Raw genomic sequence first — 23,164 nt, 5'->3', positions numbered from 1 at the left:
TATTGGAGGTTTAGACGTCTTATTAAAATTTCATATTTAACTAGAATTTAGATAATCATATAGCTGTTAAAGATATGCTAAGCATAACAACTCAGTAGATATAATTTATGCTATTATTCATCAAAGCAAGGTTCTCTTTTGCTTAAAAAAATAACAATAAAGCAAAAGCAAAACATTCATGGTACAGATCCTTAAAGGGGTAAAATGGCTTAATTATTACTTGTACTATTTCTAAGCACTGACTTAGAAACAATTTCCCCTTCGGCTGTGAACCTCTGATCCCTTTCAGTTTGTACACAGAAAGCAACTAAGTACATATTAAAAGGCCAAGGTCAGAGCTAGGAAAAGGGTTTTATGTATGATTGCCACTCAAGGTAGGATGGAGGCTACACCCAAATCTGGACTCGGTAAAAAGGAAAATCTTGTTATCAAATAGTGCTGGCTATGCCTGGATTGGGTTACACTGGGCTGGGTAGGGCACTGGCTGATGCGGCAACGCACGGACCACAGCTCAGTCTTTCCTAGACTCATGTGTGTTATAGACATCACCTTTGCTCACAGCATTTGATACTAACTCAGTAAAGTTAGAGAGCAGCAAGGATGGGATAGAGCTACAGAAGATGCAGAATGCCCAGGACTAGGCAAGCAGTGTGAAAGACACGTGGAGCTAAGTTACAGTCAGCCTCACTGGTGCTGGGACTGGGATTCAAGAGGCTGGTACCCTGCTAGCGAAGTCTGAAGTCCGCTAACTCCCTCAGCTATGCGCTCGTTTCCAGAGTCAGGGTACTTACCATGCATAACCTGCATCAAGTAGAGAGTGTGCTGTGGGCTATTAAAGCCCACCTCTCTTTCCCTCAGCTAATGAAGGGCTATGAGGGTTTGCATCTCTATTGAGAAAGGAGCTGAAGATGCTATGTCTCCGGCAGTGAAGTGGAGTCTAGCAGGTCACATTTAGGGACCTCATGGATACACTGACATAACACACCTAACTTCTAAGACTCTGATTTTAGGTTGGGTCTGGGAAGCCTTGTGATTACATTCAGAAAGTCTCAAACCCTTGACCCTCTTTGAGTCCCCTGCCCCATAAAAAGGCTTTAAATGAAGGAAACCTCAAATTCCCCCCCCCCCCCCACATATAACTGAGCGAAGACTTATAATAATGGCTAAAACCTGTAGAAACAGAAATCCCTGGTTGAGGTGCACACAGATACACTCAATACACTCATCTCAGGATGCGCCTTACAACGCACCCTGAGGTGGGGGTGGGGGTCCAAAAGCCACTATTTGGCCAGGGCTTGTAGTGCAAAAAGTTATTTTTCCCCCTGAAAAATCACTAGATTTTCAGCCATGATTAGCAAATGTTCTAATTTTGATTTTTTGGGATCTGGCCTCTTACACTGAATCCTGGCATCAGAAATGCAAAACAGGTGCTCAGCAAGTTTGTAAAATCAGCCAGAAAAGTCAGGGCTTTCTCTTCAAGGGAAGCCACTCAGGACTAGATCAGATGACCCAGGGCTTGGTAGCTGTGGCACCTGAACCATAGGGAAAGCCCACCTGCAAAAAGAAAGAAAGAAAGAAAGAAAGAAAGAAAGAAAGAAAGAAAGAAAGAAAGGGTAAAACACACAAATACATTTTGTGTGCCCTAAAAGAAACAAAATTAACCGAGGTCCAAAATTAAAATTAAGAATTTGACATGCTGGTGGAAGAAAAAGGAAGAATTAAAAAAAAAGTAAAGTTAGTGAATTAAAAAAAAATTCTAGCCCCAGTCTGTGCCAATACGGACATCTGGCAATCTGTGGAGTTTTAATTACCTCTTTACGCCATAGGCCATATTAAGCAAATTGTCCAGCCTGCAAAGAGAAGGAGGGTCTCTGGGTTAATGCCTCACAGATGGCAAGATCACTCAATGGAACTATTAATAAGAATGCTCCATTTTCAAAGAAGAAAAGCTCGACAACTTCCCCACTGCTCAGGAGACTAGTTCTCTCTTTCCTGTTTTCCGACTGTAACTAATTCATGTCCAGGTCAGTTCTAGGCTCTAAAGCAAGTGTTGAATGAATCCCATTTTCTTTCAAGGTCTGAATTAATTCAGTTCCCTCCCCGCAATCTCTCAGAACACTTGTGTGGATTTACTTTTATGCTGTCTGTGAAAGGGTTAAAAAGGGGCGGGGGGGGGTTCTTAAATTGTTTACCTTTTATTACAACTAAACTTGTAAGAAAAGGTCTCTCTGTTCCTGGTTGACCACACATGACCACGGACTACACAAATGGACCGATCTTTTCTGTTAGTCTAGCTGCTTTCACTATTTCTGGCCACACCCACAATCTGGAAGGCAGGGAGTTTTTGCAAGCTAAGATTGGAAACAAAAAATGGCTTACTACGTACGGCCCCAAAGCCGCACCTCCCAGGAAAATGTCATTACGTTATAATCTTCCTCATACACACTGCCTTACTTGGGAACAAGCTATTCACACCATGGGGCAGCAGTAACCATAGTTTCCACCATTAGGAGCCTGCTGGAAAGGCTTTTTACATAAATACTACATGTGCTTTCACACAAAACAGAAATTAGACGGCTCGGACCCTTCGTCAAACCATTAACCATTTCAGAGTCGTGGGCCATAGGGGGACACATGAAGAGACCAATTTCTTCCCCCACTGTGGCCAGGTGCACGGTTACTATCACAGAGAGGACTCCCTATTTTCCTGTGTGAGGTTTGACAAGGAAGAAAACCTTTTCATTAAAGGGAAGTTGGTACACGGGTAGAATACGGTATTCGCTTAGGGTTTACTAAGGGGAGGTCAAGATCATGCTTCTCCCTGCACAATCCAGGCTGGTTAAAGTCTAGCTGCTTTCCTGGGAAAAACCCACCTCTCAGGAATATCCCCCAGGGACCTGTCCATTGTACCAGGGACTTGTACTCAAAGATAACAATAGTAAGGTATAGATGAATCCTACTTTTTATCCTCCCAGAGTATGGAACTTAAGGGAGTTAATACTAAAGAGGGTCTCTCCTCCTCTGGATTCGGGCAGTCACCTAGGAAAAGAGGCGAGGACAAGCACTCCTGGCAAGTCTACCCTGCCTTAACTCTGAGCGGCTGCACATGGCCACATCTCAGGGAATAGCTCCATTGAAACTGATCCTTCTGTCTGGCTAAATACAGAGACCTCTACTAATGAATCCCAAGTTTAACCAATAGTCAGAGTAACAAGATGGGAGAGGGCTGGGAGGAGTGAGTGGTCCTCTTGTATTTTGTAGGAGTGGCAAATGATGCTCTGGGGAGTGTCCCATAGTGATGGCTTGGGTGGGGCAGAGGCTGTTTGCCTTGTTCTGTCCTTCAGAGCCACATGTTTTCTGGCCATGCGCCATTCCATACTGGTGATGCTGTAGTGAGTAGCAGGCATGCCTACCTGAACCTTTGAGCCTGGTGGTGGAGAGGGCCAGGGTAGCGCCTGTTAGGGGACTGGTAGAGCTGGGAGAGCAGGGCCTGGCTGGACTTCTGGCTGGGGTTGTTGGCGAACTTCACAGTAATCGGTTCTGTAGCACCGCTGGGCTTCTGGCCATTCAGCCCTTTGATGGCTTCTTCTGCCTCGATCCTCTTATCAAAGCGGATGAATCCCACCCCTCTGGAGACTCCTGGGGAAGGAGAAAGAGCATCTGTAAAGAGAACGGTTGGTAGGTATCCCTGGGAGGTGCCCTGTAGATGTTTTGTGGTGACTCGATCCACCTGTGAGGCCAGCTCCTTGAATCTCTGTCACTCACCAAAAGGTGTCTGTGTGCACTTCTACCAGCATAGCTCTGCACCGATGTCGCCAACCCCCAGGACATACGGAGTGTTTCCCTCTAGGTCTCTGTATTATCCTGCCCAGTCCCCACCTACCTTTAGTTACTTTAACTGACCACCCAACACTGTTTAGTTCTGCAAAGTGCCTGCCCTACCTCATACCCGGAACTGTTTACTGGAAAAGCAACCTCTGACCACACACTGCAACCTTAAGGAACATACTCTGTGCTTCCTTGGAACCCTTTGACTGGTGTACTTTATGCTGGCCACTTAGTCTTTGTTGTCTTAAACAGCATCAAATAAAGCCTACAAATTACTCTTCCCTGCATCTTTGCTAAAGGCACATAAAATCCAGACTTTTCAGGTACCAATTATTGCCTTTGGCAATCTGGTCTCATATCTCCTACTAAACCTAACACTGGCCACCCTGACCTGGATTGAACAGGCTGTATTCTTTCTTAACACCAAACCTTGGGATATACTGTCCTCTGCATCTAGACTGTTCTATCTATCCCTTCTGTTCCTCCTCCCCCACAGAAACTAAATCATTCTCCAAAGCTCTGTTCCAAAATTGCCCCTACCATGGAGCCTTTCTAACAATCACCACGAGGCACAGTATACCTTCTTCTGAGCTCTCAGGGGACTGGAGAGTCCCTAGTGAGTATCTGTTACATTGGAGTCATGTGAGGGCAGGTTCTATGTCTCCTTTATCCTTGGTATGGAGTGTCTCCCTGCACAGTGTCCGAGATGGAGTCAACACTCCTGGGAAATGGCCGCATGAATCAAACGATAAACATGCGTGTTTACTCTACTCTCAGGGGAGACATTTCAAATTGGGATCAAATCAGGAAAACGCCAAAGACACTGCCATTGATAGTACAGCCCAAGCTACCTTACATCTCCTTCTTGAAGGCTGAGAGATGCTGGCTGGGTTTCTTTCTTATGGACAAAGAACCCTACCACCATAAACTGGGGTCATACACATGCACTGCTGGCTTAAAATTGGACCTCCTACTTTGGATGACTAGACTAAATGTGTAGACTAAAGCAGCTTCTTCTAACTCTACATCACTGTGATCTGGGTCTAGAGCTGTATGTATAGCTTTACACACTGGCTGAAGGCTGAAGGGCTTTGAAGGCCAGAGAACCCCATTCTTAACTTGAAACCCAAATCTTCTTTTATGACCCTACCAAGTAGTTCAGCTATATTTCCATGGTGGAGACTCTGGCGTCTCAGGACGGCCCATTTTAAATTTAGGTAGTCCATGTGCAAGGGCCATGAAACTGCCTGTGCAGGGTCCACTCCCTCACCTTCAACATCCATGAACCTGCTTCTGTGGGTAACATGGCAAAGATACCTAGGGGAAACAATTACAAAGAAACACGTAACCTGTGACTTGATCAACCAGGATGCGCGAGGTGATGATGCGACCATATTGCGAGAAAAGCTGCTCCAGTTCCTTCTGGGTCATAGTCTTGGGAAGGCCACTAACGTACAGGTTAGCATCCCTGATTGAGGCCGAGCTCGGACGGGCATACGACACCTAGGGGAAGGTGAGAGGTGCAAAATGCATCACGGGCGTTCATCCCTAGAGTGGAGACTGAAGAAGCAACTGAGATGACAGTCCCTCACCTGTCCTTAGGACCCACGGCTCTCGCATAGGAACAGTAACAGGAGAACAACAGGAGATGAACCAGAGGAGACTTGTCAACAGAACTTAAAACAAATGCACAGATAAGGGTCTGTAAGTGTGGAACAAACAGCTACTGTATGGCAGCTGTTAGATGCAGTACTACCCACGCGTGAAGTTCTGAAGATTTACCTCCTGGATGTGGGAGTATAGATGATTTACTGTATCCAACACATAATAATCTTTGAATAAACCAAAAAGAAATAAAAAGCCCATGAAATTCTGCTCTGCACATTTCTTTCCATGCCCTCCTCCCTGCCCCCATTCCCTTATCCAAAACATAAAAGTGATCTGGTTCTCTGTAAGGATTTTTTTTTTATGTCCCATCCTTTGTGCTGCTCCAATCTGTCCCCACGAGGTCTCGCTGAATGACAAAATGACAAAGTGCTGGTGCAATGGGGCTCGAGTGAACATCTGCTTGTTAAACCCAATATATGACCTTGTCACCTCTGCAAGGACTGTGACTTTGTCACCTCTGGAAGGAGCAGTTGCCTCGAACTCTGAGGCAGGGCAGATAAAACTACAACAGACAAAAAAAACGGGGGCACAGTGGATGAGAGGGAGGGGAAGGGCAGTGGGCGGGAAAAGAGCCGCACCAGTGGTTATAATAAGTTTGACTTTGTAAATTTGTTCTCCCAGATCTCTCAACTGCTTTTTTCTTCCCCAAAAAGCTAACACAGAAGTGTAAACAGATCTGAAATTCCATCTGCAAGAAGCCAAATCTTTAGCAGTACACATAAGCAAAGCAAACCCCAGCAGTCATTAATTTTAGACTTTCATTTACTTATTTATTTATTTTTTTAAGAAAACAACATCAGACATTTGAAATATAATTTACAGCTAGTCTAACAAAAGCACTTTCCTGCTGAAGCTATTTCTGGGGCGGATAGGGCTCAGAATAGATGATGAAAACACTCATTTCAGAGTACATCTGACAACGGTGGACAGGAAGGGACCTATATGCCTTCACACTTTCAGCTCGCAGTTTCATTTAATCTATATAACAGATTCAGGAGACCTGCTAAATCCATTACAGTGAGAGTGCAAGCATGTGCATGCGTGTGATGTATGCGTGTGTGTGTGTGTGATTATGTGTGTACATAGAAGCATGGCTCCACAACAAATCTCATCCTAAACCAGACCTTTGACATTAAGAGCTAAACCTCGAACAGCAGAGTGGGCTTTATTTATGAGCTCTTCAGGCAAAGAAAATGAGTACAGAGAGAAGATGGAGGATGAGCCGACCCCTTACTCACGACACATTCCACCTTTCTGTGACGGGGACACTAGGTCCCGTGATGAGTTCTATACCTAAAAATAGATGTTGACTCAACATAAAATGACGTGAATGACTAATCTGCCTTGCTAGCCTCCTCTCGCTGATGGAGTCAGGCAGCTGCCTTCAGATCTCCATCTTCTGGAAACCCATGGGTGGCCAAGGAGGCCTCTGTATGCTCCACATCTTCCCAAAACAAGGAAGAGAAAGAATGGCTTTTACATGGTAGATATCTGTGTGCACTGGGGGCCAAGGAGCTGAAGGATCTAGAACCCCATGTAACAGCCTGTTTTATGGAGTTCCTACCCCAGTCCTCTATGGGACAAGAACAAGTTACAAGACAGCGGAACTATTTTTCATTCAGGAGGAAGCAATGGTAGGAAGGAGGAAATCTGTCCCCAGTAATAAGGTTTACTTTGTCTCACTTTGCCAATTACTGATGTTATCTGGATAAATTTGAGTTCCCTTAAAGTTCAGCTTCCTCGTTGCACGCTTTTACTAGGGGGAAAGAGACCAGATCTAAGGCCGAGCTCAAAGGCCAGCTTCTTTTGGCAGCCTTCTCTGTCTGGCATTGCCTCACCCTGAGATCCTCTTTAGTGGCCCACTCATTCTGATCTCAACTCACCATCTAGTCTCATGGTTTCCTTGAGGTGCGCGCACATGTGTCTGGGGCTCCACCTCTCAGCACAGAGCCCCAAGCCTGAAGAAGGTACAAAACATACTGAAAAAGAAATGAATGAACACCCACAGCTCATGCTGCATGATGCTGGTGTTTGGGGTTCTTCAGAGTTAACTATAACTTGATTTGTCCACTAAAATGACCACGGAGCCACGTACCCAGAGTCATAACTGTGTGCCCTCACTAAGAGAAGAACTAAGATAGGCTTCTTACTCTGTAGTGCCCGAGGTTGGAAGAACCAAGAGAAATCTGCTTCAGAGCGAGGCATCTCCTGGCTTAGCAAAGACTTCTGGAGGGTCTGCTCTGTGTGATGGGAACACAGCACAAACTAGGCATCTGTTCATCTTCAACAGAGACGACATGTGCCTTGTAGGAATTACTAAATGAATACGGGGTGAATGGGAGAACGGAGGGGCAAACACAGTGACCCATTGTCGCAAAGTCACAAGATGGGTGTCACGCCAAGGTTATAGCTTAGTGTGACTCAAACACGGGGAAGGGTGAGTGGAGGGTTAGAAGGACCAAGGAGAAGACAGAGCTGTAGTGAGACAGGTAAGACGGATGAGGAAATGGTGACTTGTAATAACCTTCTGCTTTGAGGGCAGTCAAAGGCTTAGGAAGACGCCCAGTAGTGTATATTTTCTCCTACCCAATGGCTGTACAGCACATAGCAAAGACCTTGATTTCTACGGGTTTGGGGCAGCTAGAGCTGGGGTCCAGAAAAGAGCATGTTTAGGGCAGACTTGGCTGGGCAAACAGAGTTGGCACCAGAAAGTCAGTGGCACAATCAATCAAAGCCATTTCTCCCAAAGGTGATCCTGAGGCAGAATCTCAGCTGAGCTGGGAGAATTACAGCCACAGCTCCCCAGAGACGGGCCCAGCCACAGGGCAGCGGCAGATTTAAAGGCAAGCAGTATTTGGGTCACTCTACTCCCAGCCTAAGCCCTGTTCAGTTTTTCTCCTCTATTTGGAGCCACGGCTTATTGTTCTCTTAGACTCTGTGTAATACCTCTGAGGAGAGGACCAGGCAAATGTGACGGGAGAATGATTTGCTCAGTCTGGCATCTAAATGCTCATCCTCAGACCCAAACCTTTTAGCTCTCCTCAAACATTTGGTAAATTCCAGCAAAAGGACTGCAAATGTCAGGCCCTTTAATCAACTAAAACATGTACCCCAAATGGTGACCTTCAGCCCATGCAGAGGGACTGTATTGGTGACATGTTGACCCTCTTGAGCTGGTAGCCTAGAGTTCAGGGCTTCCCATGCTATCGGCAGTGCCCTGGAGAATTCCTCTTGCCTTGAACCATCAGGATCTTGCTCATTTTATTCACCCACAATGTCTCACAAGAAGACTGGCATTTCTAGGCCAGCACAGCTCTTGTTCTAGACGAAGCCTGTGAGTGAAGAAGCCACTCCTCTTTGGGTAAAGGTGGCCTGAAGGCAGGTGACTTCACAGACAATACTGACAGAGATTTTTAGCATTCCCACATGCTCCAGACCTCTCTTCTTATGAGTTTGCAGTCCCCCTACCTGACACAAAAAGAATGCAATAATAATAAGCGAGAGCCGTGGTGCTAGAAGTGACCTCGAAAATTTGAGAGGTACTCAAGAAGGGCTGAGTATCTACCAGAGACATTTCTGAGAACGTGAAGGTCACAACTATATGAAGATCCTACACTACCCTTGGCCATCACTGGCTGCTGCAAAGCCTTCTTTCTAGACCACAGGGATGTCCTTCCTGTTCTTATCAGCCTTCATCTTTGACAGGTGCTTGTCAAAAAAAAAACCTGTTAGGCAACCACATTTTGAAACAAGTTACTGCAAAGCTTATACGTATTTTACTTTAACTGAAATGGAGATCCCAATATAGAATGGAAAAATATAGAGAAGTTAAGAACGTCTTTGAGGAGCTTCAGAGATATGAATCCTGTTCACTTTCCAGATGTGTGACTGTGTGTCTCTCTGAGTGGCATCCCTTGCACGTAAGATTCCTAGGCACAAAGACTGGCCCCAAAGCAAGTGCTCAGTAAACTGTGAGATTGCCACGATGGCTGTGTAAACGGGCTTTATTCTAGACACTGGGGAGCAGAAACGTGTACAGCAGTTCCTGACATGCAGGGCTGCCAGTCTAGCAGAGGAGATGTGTACGGCTTTATTATTTGAAGATCAAGCTGCAGATTTCCCCCAGTCTGTTTAACACCCTATTCTCTGAGTGAATATAAACTCCCCAGAGCAGGCAGGTCCCCAGGGAACATTCACTCTAAAGAAACCAGGAGAATGGCAGTAGAGAGAGACTCTAGAGGTACCAGGGCGGTACCAGGGCTTCTGTGAACAAGCCCTTCTAGGGACCTGTAATCCCGCCTGTGGGAGCAGGGAGAGCAGAGAGCGGCCAGCTGACTCCTGGAAACAACAGCTTTGATTGTGAGGATCAGTTTACCTCTGTGCCTGTGGGCACAGCCGTCCTCATAAACAGGACAGGTGTCTACCTTTGCGGCTCCAGCATTTATGTTCCTCTCTGCACCTGCCACCCCATAATGTTATTCGTAAAGAATACTGGGCCTCATGGTGGCCTCCTGAATGTAGTTTGATCTCATCGCACTTTTCCCTGTTCAGAACTCTCGAAGGTGTCTTAAACACCTTGTGATGAAGTCCGAACCCTCTCCCAAGGCATTCAGAGCATCTGGCCCTGGCATCTGGCCCGACCTCCCATCTCCTGCTGACCTCTGCATGCTCGCTGTGCTTCACTTCAAAGACACAGTGGCAGGTTTCTGCATGTGTATGGAAAGTTTCTATCTCCATGCCTTTGTTCTTGCTGTGTATTTGTCCTCATGGCAAAATGAATTCCTGATTACCCTCCTAGGCCTAGCCATGTTCTCCATGAAGCCCAGACATACATGGCTATTCTTTCCTTGAATGCTACCGGAAGTGTCTATCTCAGTGGCCACAGCTATCATACCCTACCTAAAGCCTGACCCGCCCCACCAGGGTGCACATCGTGACCAACGCAGCACACTCACATCTAGTTTCAAAGCTTTACTAGGGCAGAGGCTCAACTGAAACTAACTGTAGATTCACTTTAGTGAATGGATTTCATATACTTTCCCAGGGGTTGACTCAAATGGAAAGGACGGACCATGGAGTCAGGACCTAAAGGTACCGTAAGCGTATCTGACACAGTAGGGCAGATGTCTTCTTAGGAGAGTTATGATGATAGATTCATGTGTCTTGGAACTCCTTTTTAAAAATCTACCAGGGTGGCCTATCAAAGGCTAGGCCACATAACCGAGAAAATCTACCAGACTGTCGAAGGTGCATACTCAATACAAGGCTCTCTCTGTCTGACTGCAGCCTCTGAGAGGAGAGATGTGGGAGACGAATCTCGTTGTGGTTAGGGCAACAGCAGATGCCAGGCAGGAACCACATTCCTCCCCACCAAATTGCAACTCCTGCCTCCCGCTTCATGGAAGACGGGTAGGAGTGTTAGAGCTGTCTTGAAACTCTACACTACTCCCTGTCATCCAGGGCTCCTGACTCTGTTGTCTGTGCCTCAGTGAGAGTCGGATTCACTCTTTTAATGCACCCCAAAACAGGAGGATAGAGGAAGGGTCCTACTCCCCAACCCCCCGCATTTGTCATTCACCTTAGGGATGACCCTTCTTATGTTTATCCCTGGGAGTGCTGAAAACCATGATTGCCTACACAGGAAAAATCAGTATTGCCATTTTCCAGATGATAGACTCTGGTGCAATGAGATCAAATACTTTGCCAAGGTCATTTGAACTAAGACAAACTCGGCTATGACTCAAAGTTCTGGGATCTTTCCACTAGGCCACACCATTCGGGACAGTGAAATAAAAGCCATGTTCTTGGCACAAACTGTTACTCTTCTTGGGAGGGTACCAAATTGGAACAGCCATGCCATAATATTTTATTAGACTATTAGATCTGGGAAGAACGTACGTTTGAAGAAGGAAAGTGAACTCCCGAAGGTCATCACATACAGTTTTACAACAGAGGTTAACTCAGAGTTCTTTTGAATGGTCAAGAAGGGAAAGGGAAGGAGGGCTGGGTGCTCTATGGTCTTTAGCAGACAAGTTGACTTGCTCTGAGCCTCATGATTACTATGCCTACTCTTATTACATACTCTTCTGTCCTCAGGGTCACAGATGTCCTAGGCCAGCATCATCTCATAGAACTTTCTGGGATCAGCAAAACATTTGATACCTATCATGTTTGATGGTCACTACTAGCTACACATAGCTACCACACACTTCGAACAGTCTGGATGTGATAAAGGAGCTAAAGTTTTATTTGATTAACTCAAATTATGCATGGAGCTTGTGGCGATGACATTGAACTGGGCAGTTTCAGGCCCGGAAACAATGCAAACTTGTAGCATCTCAGAGCTAGGAGGGCATCCAGGCTCATCTAGTCAGAATTCATGCCGGAACATTATCCGGACAGGTTTCATTTGAATGGCTCTGATGATGAAGGGCCTCTTTCCTATTCAAGGCCTATCCTGTACTGATAGCTATATAGGTTTTCTTCCCAGCTATTTTAGATGCAAGGTTGAAGCAATGCCTTAGCCTCACTGCAGAATTTTCTGTCCAGGAGGATGGACCGGCAGCCATTACAGAGGAGATAAATGGTCACACAATCCTCGTCTCATCTTATCTTTGCCATTCACCTCTGAAGAGCATTTGAATGCCAGGACTCTAACACAGGGAGATGAAAATGGGACGCAAGATATCAGGTGGACTTGGGCAGGAGAGGTCCAGTGTTTCCGCTAATGTGGAGAAATAATCCCAATCTCTCTCTCTCTCTCTCTCTCTCTCTCTCTCTCTCTCTCTCTCTCTCTCTCTCTCTCTCTCTCTCTCTCTGTGCTTGAACAAGTGCACTCTCGTTTGTGTGATTTTTTTGAGGCACTCACATCACACCATTGGCTTCTTTAACTCTTGCGAATGTCCTTGAATTTCACCCAGGCACTTCTGAAAACTTGAGTGTGCCCCCAACTTGTACCTGTTCTGTTTTCTTTTGTAATCCAGACTCAGAACACTGAGGATGACCTTCAAGATGCTGGGATCATATCAAGTTCAGTGGGCTGAGAAGGCAGAGCTGTTTCTATTTACAACCCTCTATATCTGTGTGCAATTGAGATAATTCACTCAAAGAAAGTTGACAGGGCACCTGCAATCAGAGCAGCAAATGCATTCTCCCACTAGAGGGGGTGGCAGCTAGTACAGCCCACCGGCAACTGGGCATCTCCAGTTTCATTGGCCTATCTCTGGCCCTTTCCTTGGGGATTCAGTGGCCCCAGTGTCCTTGCTGACCTTGACAGCAAAGAGTTCCTGCCCCCTCGGAGATGCAGCCACGATGGGGTAGCGATGCATTTTTATTATTAACAAGGTAGAAGCAGGCAGGCTACTATTTCTGGGTGGGGTGATATCCGTCAGCAAAAAAATGATCTGCTAACTCTCCGGGAAGCATTAAGAGCCGTGATAGGAGAAATAATTGCTTATGCCGAGTGCAAAGAAAAGATGCCTCAGCGGAATGGAAGCCTTTAGCGAGGCAGGTGGATAGCGGAGGAAGTGGGGAGGGAGGAAGCACCGTTGCCCGTGACCCCTGGCAAGGGAGAGAAGCGGGCAGAGTGAAAGGGATCCTGTTAAGCTAGAGTGTGGAGAGATCCCCCAGAGGCACTGCTAGGGCGATTAGGGGAACAAAGAGAAAATGTTGAGATCTTCAGCAGCATCCTTACAGGAGAGGCAGAATAACCAGCCCACTTCCTCCCGAGAGGAGAAGGGAAGGGCCCTCTGAAGAGCTCTATCCAGCAGCCTCTTTCCTCGTCGGGTTCTCTGAAGACCTGGGCTGCTGCCTAGTGATAAGGTGCCTTTCTTGTTTCCCACCTCTATCTGACAGTGCCAGCCCATAGGGGTTCACTCAGAGTGGCAGAGGCAACCCTCTTAATCTACGGCCTGGTGCTGAGATTGCTCACACCCTAGTTTGCACAAGAGCTGTGCTCGGGAAATGTTTTATTATATCAAGTTGTACTTTTATCATTTGAAAAAGGCTTCATGTAATTATTAGAAAAAGTCATAAAGTCACTTATAATCATATAATTCCATGAAGAAAAAACCCCAAATACAGATACACACATATACCACATGCATACACACACGTTCCATATTATGCATTAAAAACATGCCCCCCCCCACCAAAAAAAAAAAACAACCAAAATCTAAGACTGATAAAACCTACCAGAGCCCTCTGCAAAATGCTGGTTTGAGGCTAAACACTCCACAAGGCACACAACAGAGGACCATCCTGGAACTTATTTTACCAGATTGACTCCCACTCATACCTCGCACAGCCCCTCCAACGGCCAACGGGAACCCCTGTAGCCTCGATCCCTCAATTGCCTCACTGCAGCTTGCATGGCTAAGTGCCCATCACCACTGCCCTTGCCAGGAGTGAACCTTCAGGGACAGAGCAAGCGGTGAACACCTCTCTAATGCTGCTTCTCACACTTAGATTAAAGCCTGAAGGGGAGCTTCATCACTGAAAGGTTTAGCAGAAGTGACGCCAAGCCTTCAAATCCCAGTTAGACTATGTTTTACCAATGCTTCTCAGGCGACTCGACAATCAGTCCAAACAAACCTGCTTGGATTACTTCTGTTTTGAGGGTTCTTTTCTCCCCCTTTCCCACTTTCTCTCTTCTCTTTGGGCTCCTTCCACGTGGCTATGAAGCCCAGGCTGACCTTGAACTCATAATAATCTCTCTGCCTCAGCCTCCTGATGCTGGAATTGCCAGGACACCCAGCCCCAACTCTGTTTGTTCTTAATTAACGTGACAAGGAGCTGGAGCAGAGCTGAGCGGACTCAACTGAGCATTTCTTCGTGAGAGGCTGGGGCGACTGTGGAAATTCAGAAGCTGCTCTTTTTCGAGTCGGCTAAGATAGGCATCAGTTGTCAAGGGGTATTAGGAAATCATTTCCAAGAACCCAAAGCCTGTTCTCTCAGTGTTCTCAGAGACACTAGAAAAACTAACAATTAGCACCCCAAGCACTAAGTGAGGCAAATCAGCTCCTCTGTGGCAAGCCCATGGTCCATGCTACTCCATGGCCCCATGAAACACCTGGATTGGAGAACTTCCAGGTCATTGCCATCATAGCTCAGTTAAATGGAAGGCCGTAGACCCCAGAAAGCAAGGTCTTGAGAAGTTAAAAGTGCAGTGTGTCTTCAAATTAATGACAAATGTTCTGGACCATAAGTCCATGTATGAAGATTTATTTGCCTTTTGTATCTTCTTACCATGCCAGGGAATTAACCCTTATGTGGGCAGAGCCAAAATACCCACCCACACACCCTCCCAAGGCTCACATGCTGCTGGGCAAACAGGCAGTTTGACATTCCAACACTAAGGACCCACTGCCAGAGAATTATTTTTAAAGCTTTTTAAAAATACTCCGGCTGTCATTTACCCACTGTGTGAGCCTAGGTTTGTCTCCTGAACTTCTTTGGGCCTCAGTTTCCTCATTAGCATAAAGGAGATAATAGCACCTTCATACCGGGCTATTTTTAGAAACAGCAATGAAGTGTGTAAAGCACTTGACTCCAGGATAGTTCAAAGATTAACCGGTAACCCGGTAACAAGCGTTCCTATCGGGCACAACATCAACACTCCAAGTAGGCTAGCATTACTGTTGTTTATTGTTGTTTCCCCTCTAGCGCATGTTTACACATGCTAAACTGACAGCTGTGAGGCTCTAGGCAGGGGACTTCTCCTCCTGAAGCCTGGTCTCCAGGTAGAATCTTCTCCCTTGAAAGAAATCTAATCTAAAGAACAATTCCTCTGGAGTCCCCATTTGTAGCTACTCATTGAAGGTGTAATTCACGCACCATGCCCTTTCTCTGCCAGAGGTCTGGCCTTGCTGTTCACATGCCCTCAGTGTTCATATAGTCCTCTTACAGCCTCCTTAATAAAAGGACAATGGATTTTGTTGATAGGAAAGCATCTTTTGTGGATACCTCCCACTAGTAGCAGGCAACCGGATGTTCACTGAAATCTGGCAAAAGCAATGGTGCCAAATTTAAATCTCAGGCACAGAGGTTAAAACTGACTTACAAAGGTCAGCTATTATATTATGTTTGGTTTCCCTTCATAATTCTTACTTTGTTTTTGTTTATGGCCTCTAAAAATTCAGAGATCTGACATAAAAAAATCTAGCTTTCAGTTCCTATTGAACAACTGAAGATCTGAATTAAACACCTTCAGAATCACCATCATCCATCATCATCATCATCACAACATCATCATCATCACCATCATCATCATCACCATCATCATCACCATCATCATCATCACCACCACCACCATCATCACCACCACCATCATCATCATCACCATCATCACCATCACGACCATCATCAGGGAATAGCTGCCCTCTTTGCCCTCCCCTAACCCCTATCTCTGAAACTATCCTTGACTCTGGCAGTTAATCATTAACGTAGGGGTTCGTTCTTCATTTTCTGCCACTAATGTGTTTGTCTATCACACTTAAACTGACGTGTTTTCTGTGCTATCAGATATGTGACATCCTGGTCCAAGCACACACTTGACCAAGTTTGTCAACTTGTACTAGATGGTCCCAAGATCTCTGTAATGCATGCTTCCATAGATATGTATGGTTTGTGGTTTTTGTTGTTGTTTGTTTTTCTCCGGATAGACAAGTTGTCTATTCCTTCATGGGAGTCAGGAGTAAAGAGATAAATCTCACGTTACTTATCAAAGCAAACTGAAGTAGTGGAAGTAAACAGTGGCCTGAAAGGCATAAAAAGCAATTTTAAGAAATTAATAAATGATGAGACTATTAACAGCACATGAAAAGGGTTTGCTTTTTCCCCCTCCCTTTAATATGATTTTTACCTTAAACACTGTGTCCCTTTAGGAAAGGGAAGAAAAGTTAATAAAGGAACCTATCACTCAAACTTAATTTTTAGTATGGCAAATAAACTGCTTTAATGAAAGGGCTGAAATCCCTAGGTTTGCACATTAAATTTTCATCCATAGCAGAGAATGGAAATTATTGATTCGGCAGTGGCATCATGCATTTTGAATCCTACAGTGTCTCAGAAGCCCACATTTCCGCTGGGTGCAAATGTGTTCGCAGCATTTGATGCAGGGGGAGCCTGGGCTGGGTGGGAGGACAGAGAAGGGGATAGAGATAAGGAAAGGAAGTACACCAGCTCTTCACAGAAAGAAAATAATCAATGTTCCTTGTCTCCAAGATCCATTTAGATAAAGCATCTGATGGTATGATAGACCATGGAACCATTCTGAGACTAGAAACGCTGGGCCCAATCAGTCTTTGGGGGAAACTGCAGGGATCTTATGAAAGACTTTGAAAAAAATAAAAGGCAGGCTGATGGTTGGTGATTTGATCCCAAGCGGAAAAGGGTTTGGGTTTTAAGGAAACCACAGAGGAAAGAAAAGTACCTTTCTCAGTTCAAGGTCAGTGTGTCCGCCAAGGGAAAAATAAACATCTGACATTCTAATGTTGAACTGGATAACACACACACACACACACACACACACACACACACACACACAATCAGTCAGGCCCACAAACAACTCTCAATGCAACAAGGCCTCATCAGAATCAAGTGACAGGAACACTTTTTTCGACTTAGAGTATGAAAATATGTGTGTTTTTTCTTTGAAAGAAATTAATCTTCCTGGCTCTCCAAGGACTATGCCGTAATTAAACAACTTTTATTTCCCCCCTAGAGAATTCTTAGGAACTGATGCTAAGCCATGTCAGAGGTAGCCTAAATCAGGCTTATTTCGGGGTCTTTGTGTACTACAGACTGTAGGAGATCAGAGAAAGCAATAACTTTTAAGAAATAATCTAAACACAATTGCAAAACTAAATCTGCTTAAAAAGAAAAGTAATCACCTAAGTGTCCCCGAAGAGAAAGGTTCTGTTTTTTCTTTTTTTTTTCTTTCTTTCCAGCCAAGACTATCTTATACCGCTAGTCTCTTTGGTTAGCCCAGATGTCCGAGAAGGTCTGTGTTTGTGTTTTCGGATGTGGAGAGCTGTGCCATCTATAGAATTCCATTCTGGGAGAGGCTTCTCTTTTGTCCTACTTTGTGTCAGGCTTGCTGCCGTGAGGATAAGAGCGCCCAGGAGACACCTCCCTGCCGTTTAATAGGCTATGAAGGATGGGACTCATTAATCGGCTGGCAGCTGCCCCTAAACAGGATGCTGCCTGGAAGTAGGGGGAAGAAGGGGAAGGGAGGCCGAGGAGCACGCAGCGCCATCCAAGAGACCACCACTGGATGCCCAAGGCAGGCAGCATCCTGTCAAAGGATCCATACAAGAAGTCTGAGGTGAGACAGCTGCAGTCCAGCCCCAGAAACCTTCTACTCGGAGAAGTAGCCTCTACTTACTGATTCCTTTTTTTTATTTAAAGCAATGATTTTTGAGCTATTACCTGCTCACCTAATGATTTCTAGGCTGTTGGATTGCTATTGTTGTTGTTCCTTAACTATATTTTCATCAGTCTAATCATAGCTGCCCTTCTGATGGTACTGTGCTTATTTACAGTTGACTTTCTGCGTCCCAGTCTCCAAGGGAAGCTTCCTAATCATCCATACCGAAAAGCCCAGCTGCTCAGGCAGCACATAAGATCTCCTGACGTGGTCCTGCCTTCTTCCCATCCTCATCAGAGCCATCCCAACTTAGGCCACACTATTCATACCTGGGACAGTTTGCCTGCCTCAGTTTCTTCTGCTTGCTTGTGAGCATCTGTGTGGAGTCAGGCTGGCAGGCCTTCTTTGTGGAGTCATGAAGGCCAGACCTCAGTCTGCCTTCTGGATTAGAGATTTCACAGCTCCTGGCCCCTCCCTCCGCAACTCACCCTCTATTTTGTAAGGGCTCATGTCGCTTACTAAGCAGAGTGGACAGTAAATGTTCTTTGCATAAATAAAGAACACCACTTCCGTCTCCCACATAGCCTGGACTTACTAGACCCACAGACTAAAATTTCACCAGGACCTTCTCAATCAGAAGCTGGTACATCGCCTCTTACCTTTATGGTTTTGGTCTGGAGTCTGAGTCCATTTAAAGTGTTGATGGCTTTCTCTGCGTCCTTTGGATCAATATAGTTAACAAATCCATACCCTAAACTCTGTCCTGTGGAAATAGTAAAAAAAGAGAGATAGGGAGACAGACAGACAGAAAGAGAGAGAGGGGGAGAAAGGGGGAGGGGGAGGGAGGGAGGGAGGGAGAGAGAGACAGAGAGAGAGAGAGAGAGAGAGACAGAGAGAGAGAGAGAGAGCGCTCAATATTTTTGCAGAAGCAAAACTTCCCCCACTGTCGTGTAAAACCCTCCTTTGGCCTGTGAGTCCTTGTCATTGGGACTCACCCTAAGATGAGAGGTTTACAATTCCACAGATTTTCTTTATGGGTGTGGGCTCTGAACTCATAGGAGCTCTCATTATCCAAACTAAAAACAGTAAATACCCTTGAATACTCCACCTGATATATACAAGTGGCAACGTAATCAGGAAAAGACCGTACCAGGGAATAGAAAGATGGCATGCACAGTTTGTTAAGAGACATTTGCTCAGAGTCTTGGGACTTTCCCTTATCAATGGGGTCACTTTGGAGATAGGTCATTTACCCTCCATTTCCTCCAGATCTCTTCTCTGGAGATAATAGCACTTACCTCCGGCATATTTTGAGAGAGTTTAGTGAGGCCATGCACATAAAATGCCTTCTAAGGACAATGCCTAGACCATAGTAGGTGCTCAACAAAGGAAGGCTGTACTCTGCTTAGTCCTGTAAAATTGGGACACGTGGTGGACTCAGTAGCTGTGTCTATTGCCTTGGTCATGCCTGCCACACCCATACTCAGAGGTGCAGAGGGACCTGAGCCGTGAGAACTGGAGACATTTTTAGTGAAGCATGCAGGCACGGCCAGAATTTAGAGCAGTTGCTACAAACCATTCTTTGCCCTCATCATCCCCGGAGCCAAAGAACAATGGAAAAAAGAAGGGCAAGGGTTTCTACCAGAAAGAACCGAGGCGCAGGGTAAAGCACCACTGCACTCCGCGAGGAAGATTTAGCTACTTTAGGTAGAGATGATATCAAGTTGTCTACAAAGAGGTAGCAAGTGCCAGGGCTCCCCCCTAAGTGAAATAAAAATAATGTACTTGCGATCGTGCCACTGATTATAAATAGTCCATCAGCTCTGCCATGTGTCATCAGCCAGAAATATCATTAGGAAACTTTACATTCTCTGACATACCCTTTAAGAAACACAGAGCTTGTGGTGGCTGCAGAACCAGCTCGAACTTCTCAGGCAATGTTATTGATTTGTGGGCGGCAGCAGAGCCGAAGGGGAGGAAAATGACAGGACATCACACGTCAGGGAAGACCGATTACATAAAGCTCTCTTTAGCCTACTGGGGCCAGGGCTGAGAGATAATACAGCAAAAAGCCTGCCACATCCCGGTGACGGGAGCCCATTTCAGCAGCCAAAAAAAAATGTTTCCAACAGCTTCTGTTTGCTGGTAAATGTCTGTGTTTGTGTTGGTTGTAGGAGGGAACCTGGGAAAACAAGTCGAGTTCTGGATCAGAAAATGGGTATCTATTTTATCATTACAGGACAGAAGCAAAGAGAACAGAGAGAAACTCAAATGGAAATCCTAAAGGCAACGTCTTCCATTAGGTCATTCCTTTGTTTCTGAAAAGCCCGAAAGACAGAGACAAACTTTGCAGGCAGGCAGGCAGGCTTGTCATCAACTGGAGTTAGTGACTTCCTAAGAGGGAGGAGAGAGCGTGAGGCATGGGCACACTTACTCTGACCCTTCTCTTTTCATTTTATCCTGTAAGTTTGGTGTGTGTGTGTGGTGTATGTGTGTGTGTGGGGTGTATATGTGTGTGTGGTGTATGTGTGTTATGTGTGTGTATGTTGTGTGTGTGTTGTATGTGTGATGTGTGTGTGTTGTGTGTGTGGTATATGTGTATGTATATGTTGTGTGTGTGGTGTATGTATGTTGTGTGTGTGTATGTGTTGAGAAAGAGAGGGAGAGGGAGAAGGAGAGAGTGTGTTATGGGTATTACAAGACCCTGCCATATATCCCCAGAAACTCTATTTTGCAAATACAAAAATACAAGAGAACTAATTTCATTGGTTTAAAATATAATTTATCCTAAATTTGTCTCTACCTCATCAAGCCTAACAAAATCCACCTAATTAAATCTATTTTCATCATGCAAATATCTCAGTCATATTTGTCTTGCATATATAATATTCCCATAATAATTTTTAAAAAACTAGTCAAGCACTAAGTTGAACTGCTTCTAAAGGACATTTTTAAAGCAATTATGTCTATGACAAACTTGCTATAGGAGTTCTAGGAAAGAGGTTGAATAGGTCATTTTCCAGCCTAATATAATTTATATATGACTAAAACAAAATATGAAAAAATAGAAATGAAACATTCACTGGTTAACTGCTAATAGTAGACCTGACTCACTCTGAAAAATTTCTGTATTCTTCAAGGTGATGAAATATATGTGTGCTCCCATTATATTATGTTTCTTTGTAAAATCTCTCACATATTAATGGGTATCAAGACAGGTAATAGTGAGTACAATTTTTGCACTCTAGATTTATCTATTTTATATCTTGCTTCCGGAGGAAGGAAAACTCAGGCCCAGGTCCCAGGAGGTTCTGAAGGTCAAGTGAGTGAAAGGAAACCAGTTCAGCAAGATGTGTGACATCAACCCAGCAGCCGGTACCATTTCCCAATCGACAGTCTCCCTGGCTACTGACTATAATTACCACTATTGTGCTAGCATCCCCCGTCCCAGGTTTAGAGACTTCATTCAGCATCAAGAATAAAAATTCTCCAGGGAAAACCAAAACCCAGAACAATGTAACTTCACAAAGGAAGGTTCTCCTTGATATAAAATCAACTGCAAACTCTGAAACACCGAATTGAAGAAGAGGCCAGAGATGGAGGAACTTGCCTGTGAATTGGAAGATAGGAGGTAACTCGGCTGCACAATGAAGCTGCCTGCGGTTAGCCTAGTTCATGAACAGGCTTTCTTCACATATGCCTCCCAGCATCACAGGAGTCCAGCTATGTCTAATATAAATGCTTCATGGATCTAAGCACTCTCTTTTATAAATGCTCTGGAGAAGATTAAGTCCCAGAGCAGAAAATATAAAAAACCCAAGCTACGTTTTTTTTTTTTTTTTTTTTTTTTTTTTTTTAAGAATCTATTTTAATAGTTGGGGAGAGTAAAATGAGCAAGAACTTTGGTGGCCATACATTAGTGGTGGGTTTTGGTTCAGCAGTTCTGTACTGTAAGTGCACATGGGCAAATAAAGATGGAATGCATTGATAAAGAATGCCAGTGCTTTCTGCACGGGGATTGTGAGAGCTGCCACGCCACGAGGGCTCAGGGGACACAGCCTGGGGCCTGGAGTATGTATCTGCATGTATCTGCAATCCATAGATAACAGTCATTTTCTTTTTTGTCTCCTTTTGCAAATAGTGACATCTTTTCTCTTTATCAATGGTAACAAGAGTTGGGCTTAATGATAGAGCAACAATATTCTAAGAACAGAATACCAAACCTAATTTTTGTTCTAAATTTATGTTTACTTTGATCACGAGTTGAACAGCCATCCAGTTTATACTTACTAAGTTATCTTTATTTAAGAAACAAGGTAGTGGGAAAGGAAGAGTGTCTCTAAAATTGTAGGCTACAGTATCTAGCTCCTTGATGCCCCTATCTCATCAGCTTCAAGCAGTCCTGTCCAGCTGGTGGGGGAAGCATCTCCACTTACCATGCATGGGTAGGAAACATTCTAGATAGTTTGGGATAGAAACTTAGAATGCAAAATGTAGTTTCAAGAGAAAACTGTATGCATAATAGCCAGAGCTTAAGGCACTTCCATATATTTTGGCTTAAACAGGTTCTTGTTTTGAAAAAGCTGTTCACTTAATTCTGAACCCGAATATTTTTGTTTTGATAAAGCATGGGCATTTGCACACAAGGAGAGAGAAAATTTTCTTTTGTTTTATGTCCTACTATGATAGGAAACACTTCTATTTGGGTATATAATTTTATATCAAACCTATCCCTCTAGGAACCAAACAGTCCTTTTCATAAGAATTAGCGTATGAAAGATTTTATCCCTGAACATATTAGGTCCTTGGCAGGTGTTTAAGCAGTACAAGAATCACCATGTGCACTTGTACCAACCCTACACGTTTGCATATTTGGAGGAAGAGGCAAGAGGAAGTAACTGGGGGATTAAGTTTGCATTCATGAGGAAGGAGATACTGATATATCCAAGTCGGGCACTGGGAACCTATGAACTCATTGGGTGGAGTGCATTCTTCTCAAACACAGATCAAGTGAAGGACAGAAGGTGTCCCAAATCCACAGAGATTCTGAGGGTACAAATGCTCTCCCAACCACTCTCGATTACATTTGATTTTCACACCCACTCTATGTGAAGAGAGAAAAGCATCATTTTACAGAAACGAGGGAATGGAAGGTCAGAGAAAATTGTAATTTTTCTGAACATCACAAAACTGAATTGCAATCTAGATTTGCTTAGGCATTTGCTTGTTCGTTTTAATGTGTAGGGTAAGATAGGGAGCGATTTAGGCTTGGTAGGTCACAGTCCTTGTCACAACAATCAT

The 23,164-nt window shown here is 44.7% G+C and overlaps 1 protein-coding gene across 1 annotated transcript in view; it reads right to left on the bottom strand.

Annotated features, from left to right (window-relative positions):
* The window catches only part of Elavl4 (ELAV like RNA binding protein 4), an 82,223-nt gene that overhangs the window by 4,058 nt on the left and 55,001 nt on the right, over nt 1-23,164 (bottom strand). Inside the window, exons 3-6 of the mRNA XM_050136207.1 lie at nt 18,523-18,626; nt 5,178-5,331; nt 3,414-3,639; nt 1,812-1,850 (exon numbers count right to left, since the gene is read on the bottom strand). Of these exons, the coding sequence (XP_049992164.1) occupies nt 1,812-1,850; nt 3,414-3,639; nt 5,178-5,331; nt 18,523-18,626 (523 nt within the window). The remainder of the gene's footprint in view (nt 1-1,811; nt 1,851-3,413; nt 3,640-5,177; nt 5,332-18,522; nt 18,627-23,164) is intronic.

The sequence above is a fragment of the Alexandromys fortis genome, unplaced genomic scaffold, assembly GCF_014885135.2.
Source record: "Alexandromys fortis isolate MF-2015 unplaced genomic scaffold, M_Fortis_MF-2015_v1.1 scaffold_13, whole genome shotgun sequence".
NCBI classification, from domain to species: Eukaryota; Metazoa; Chordata; class Mammalia; order Rodentia; family Cricetidae; genus Alexandromys; species Alexandromys fortis.
The sequence above is the reverse complement of the archived record's forward strand: the minus strand, read 5'-3'. Positions and strand labels throughout refer to the sequence as shown.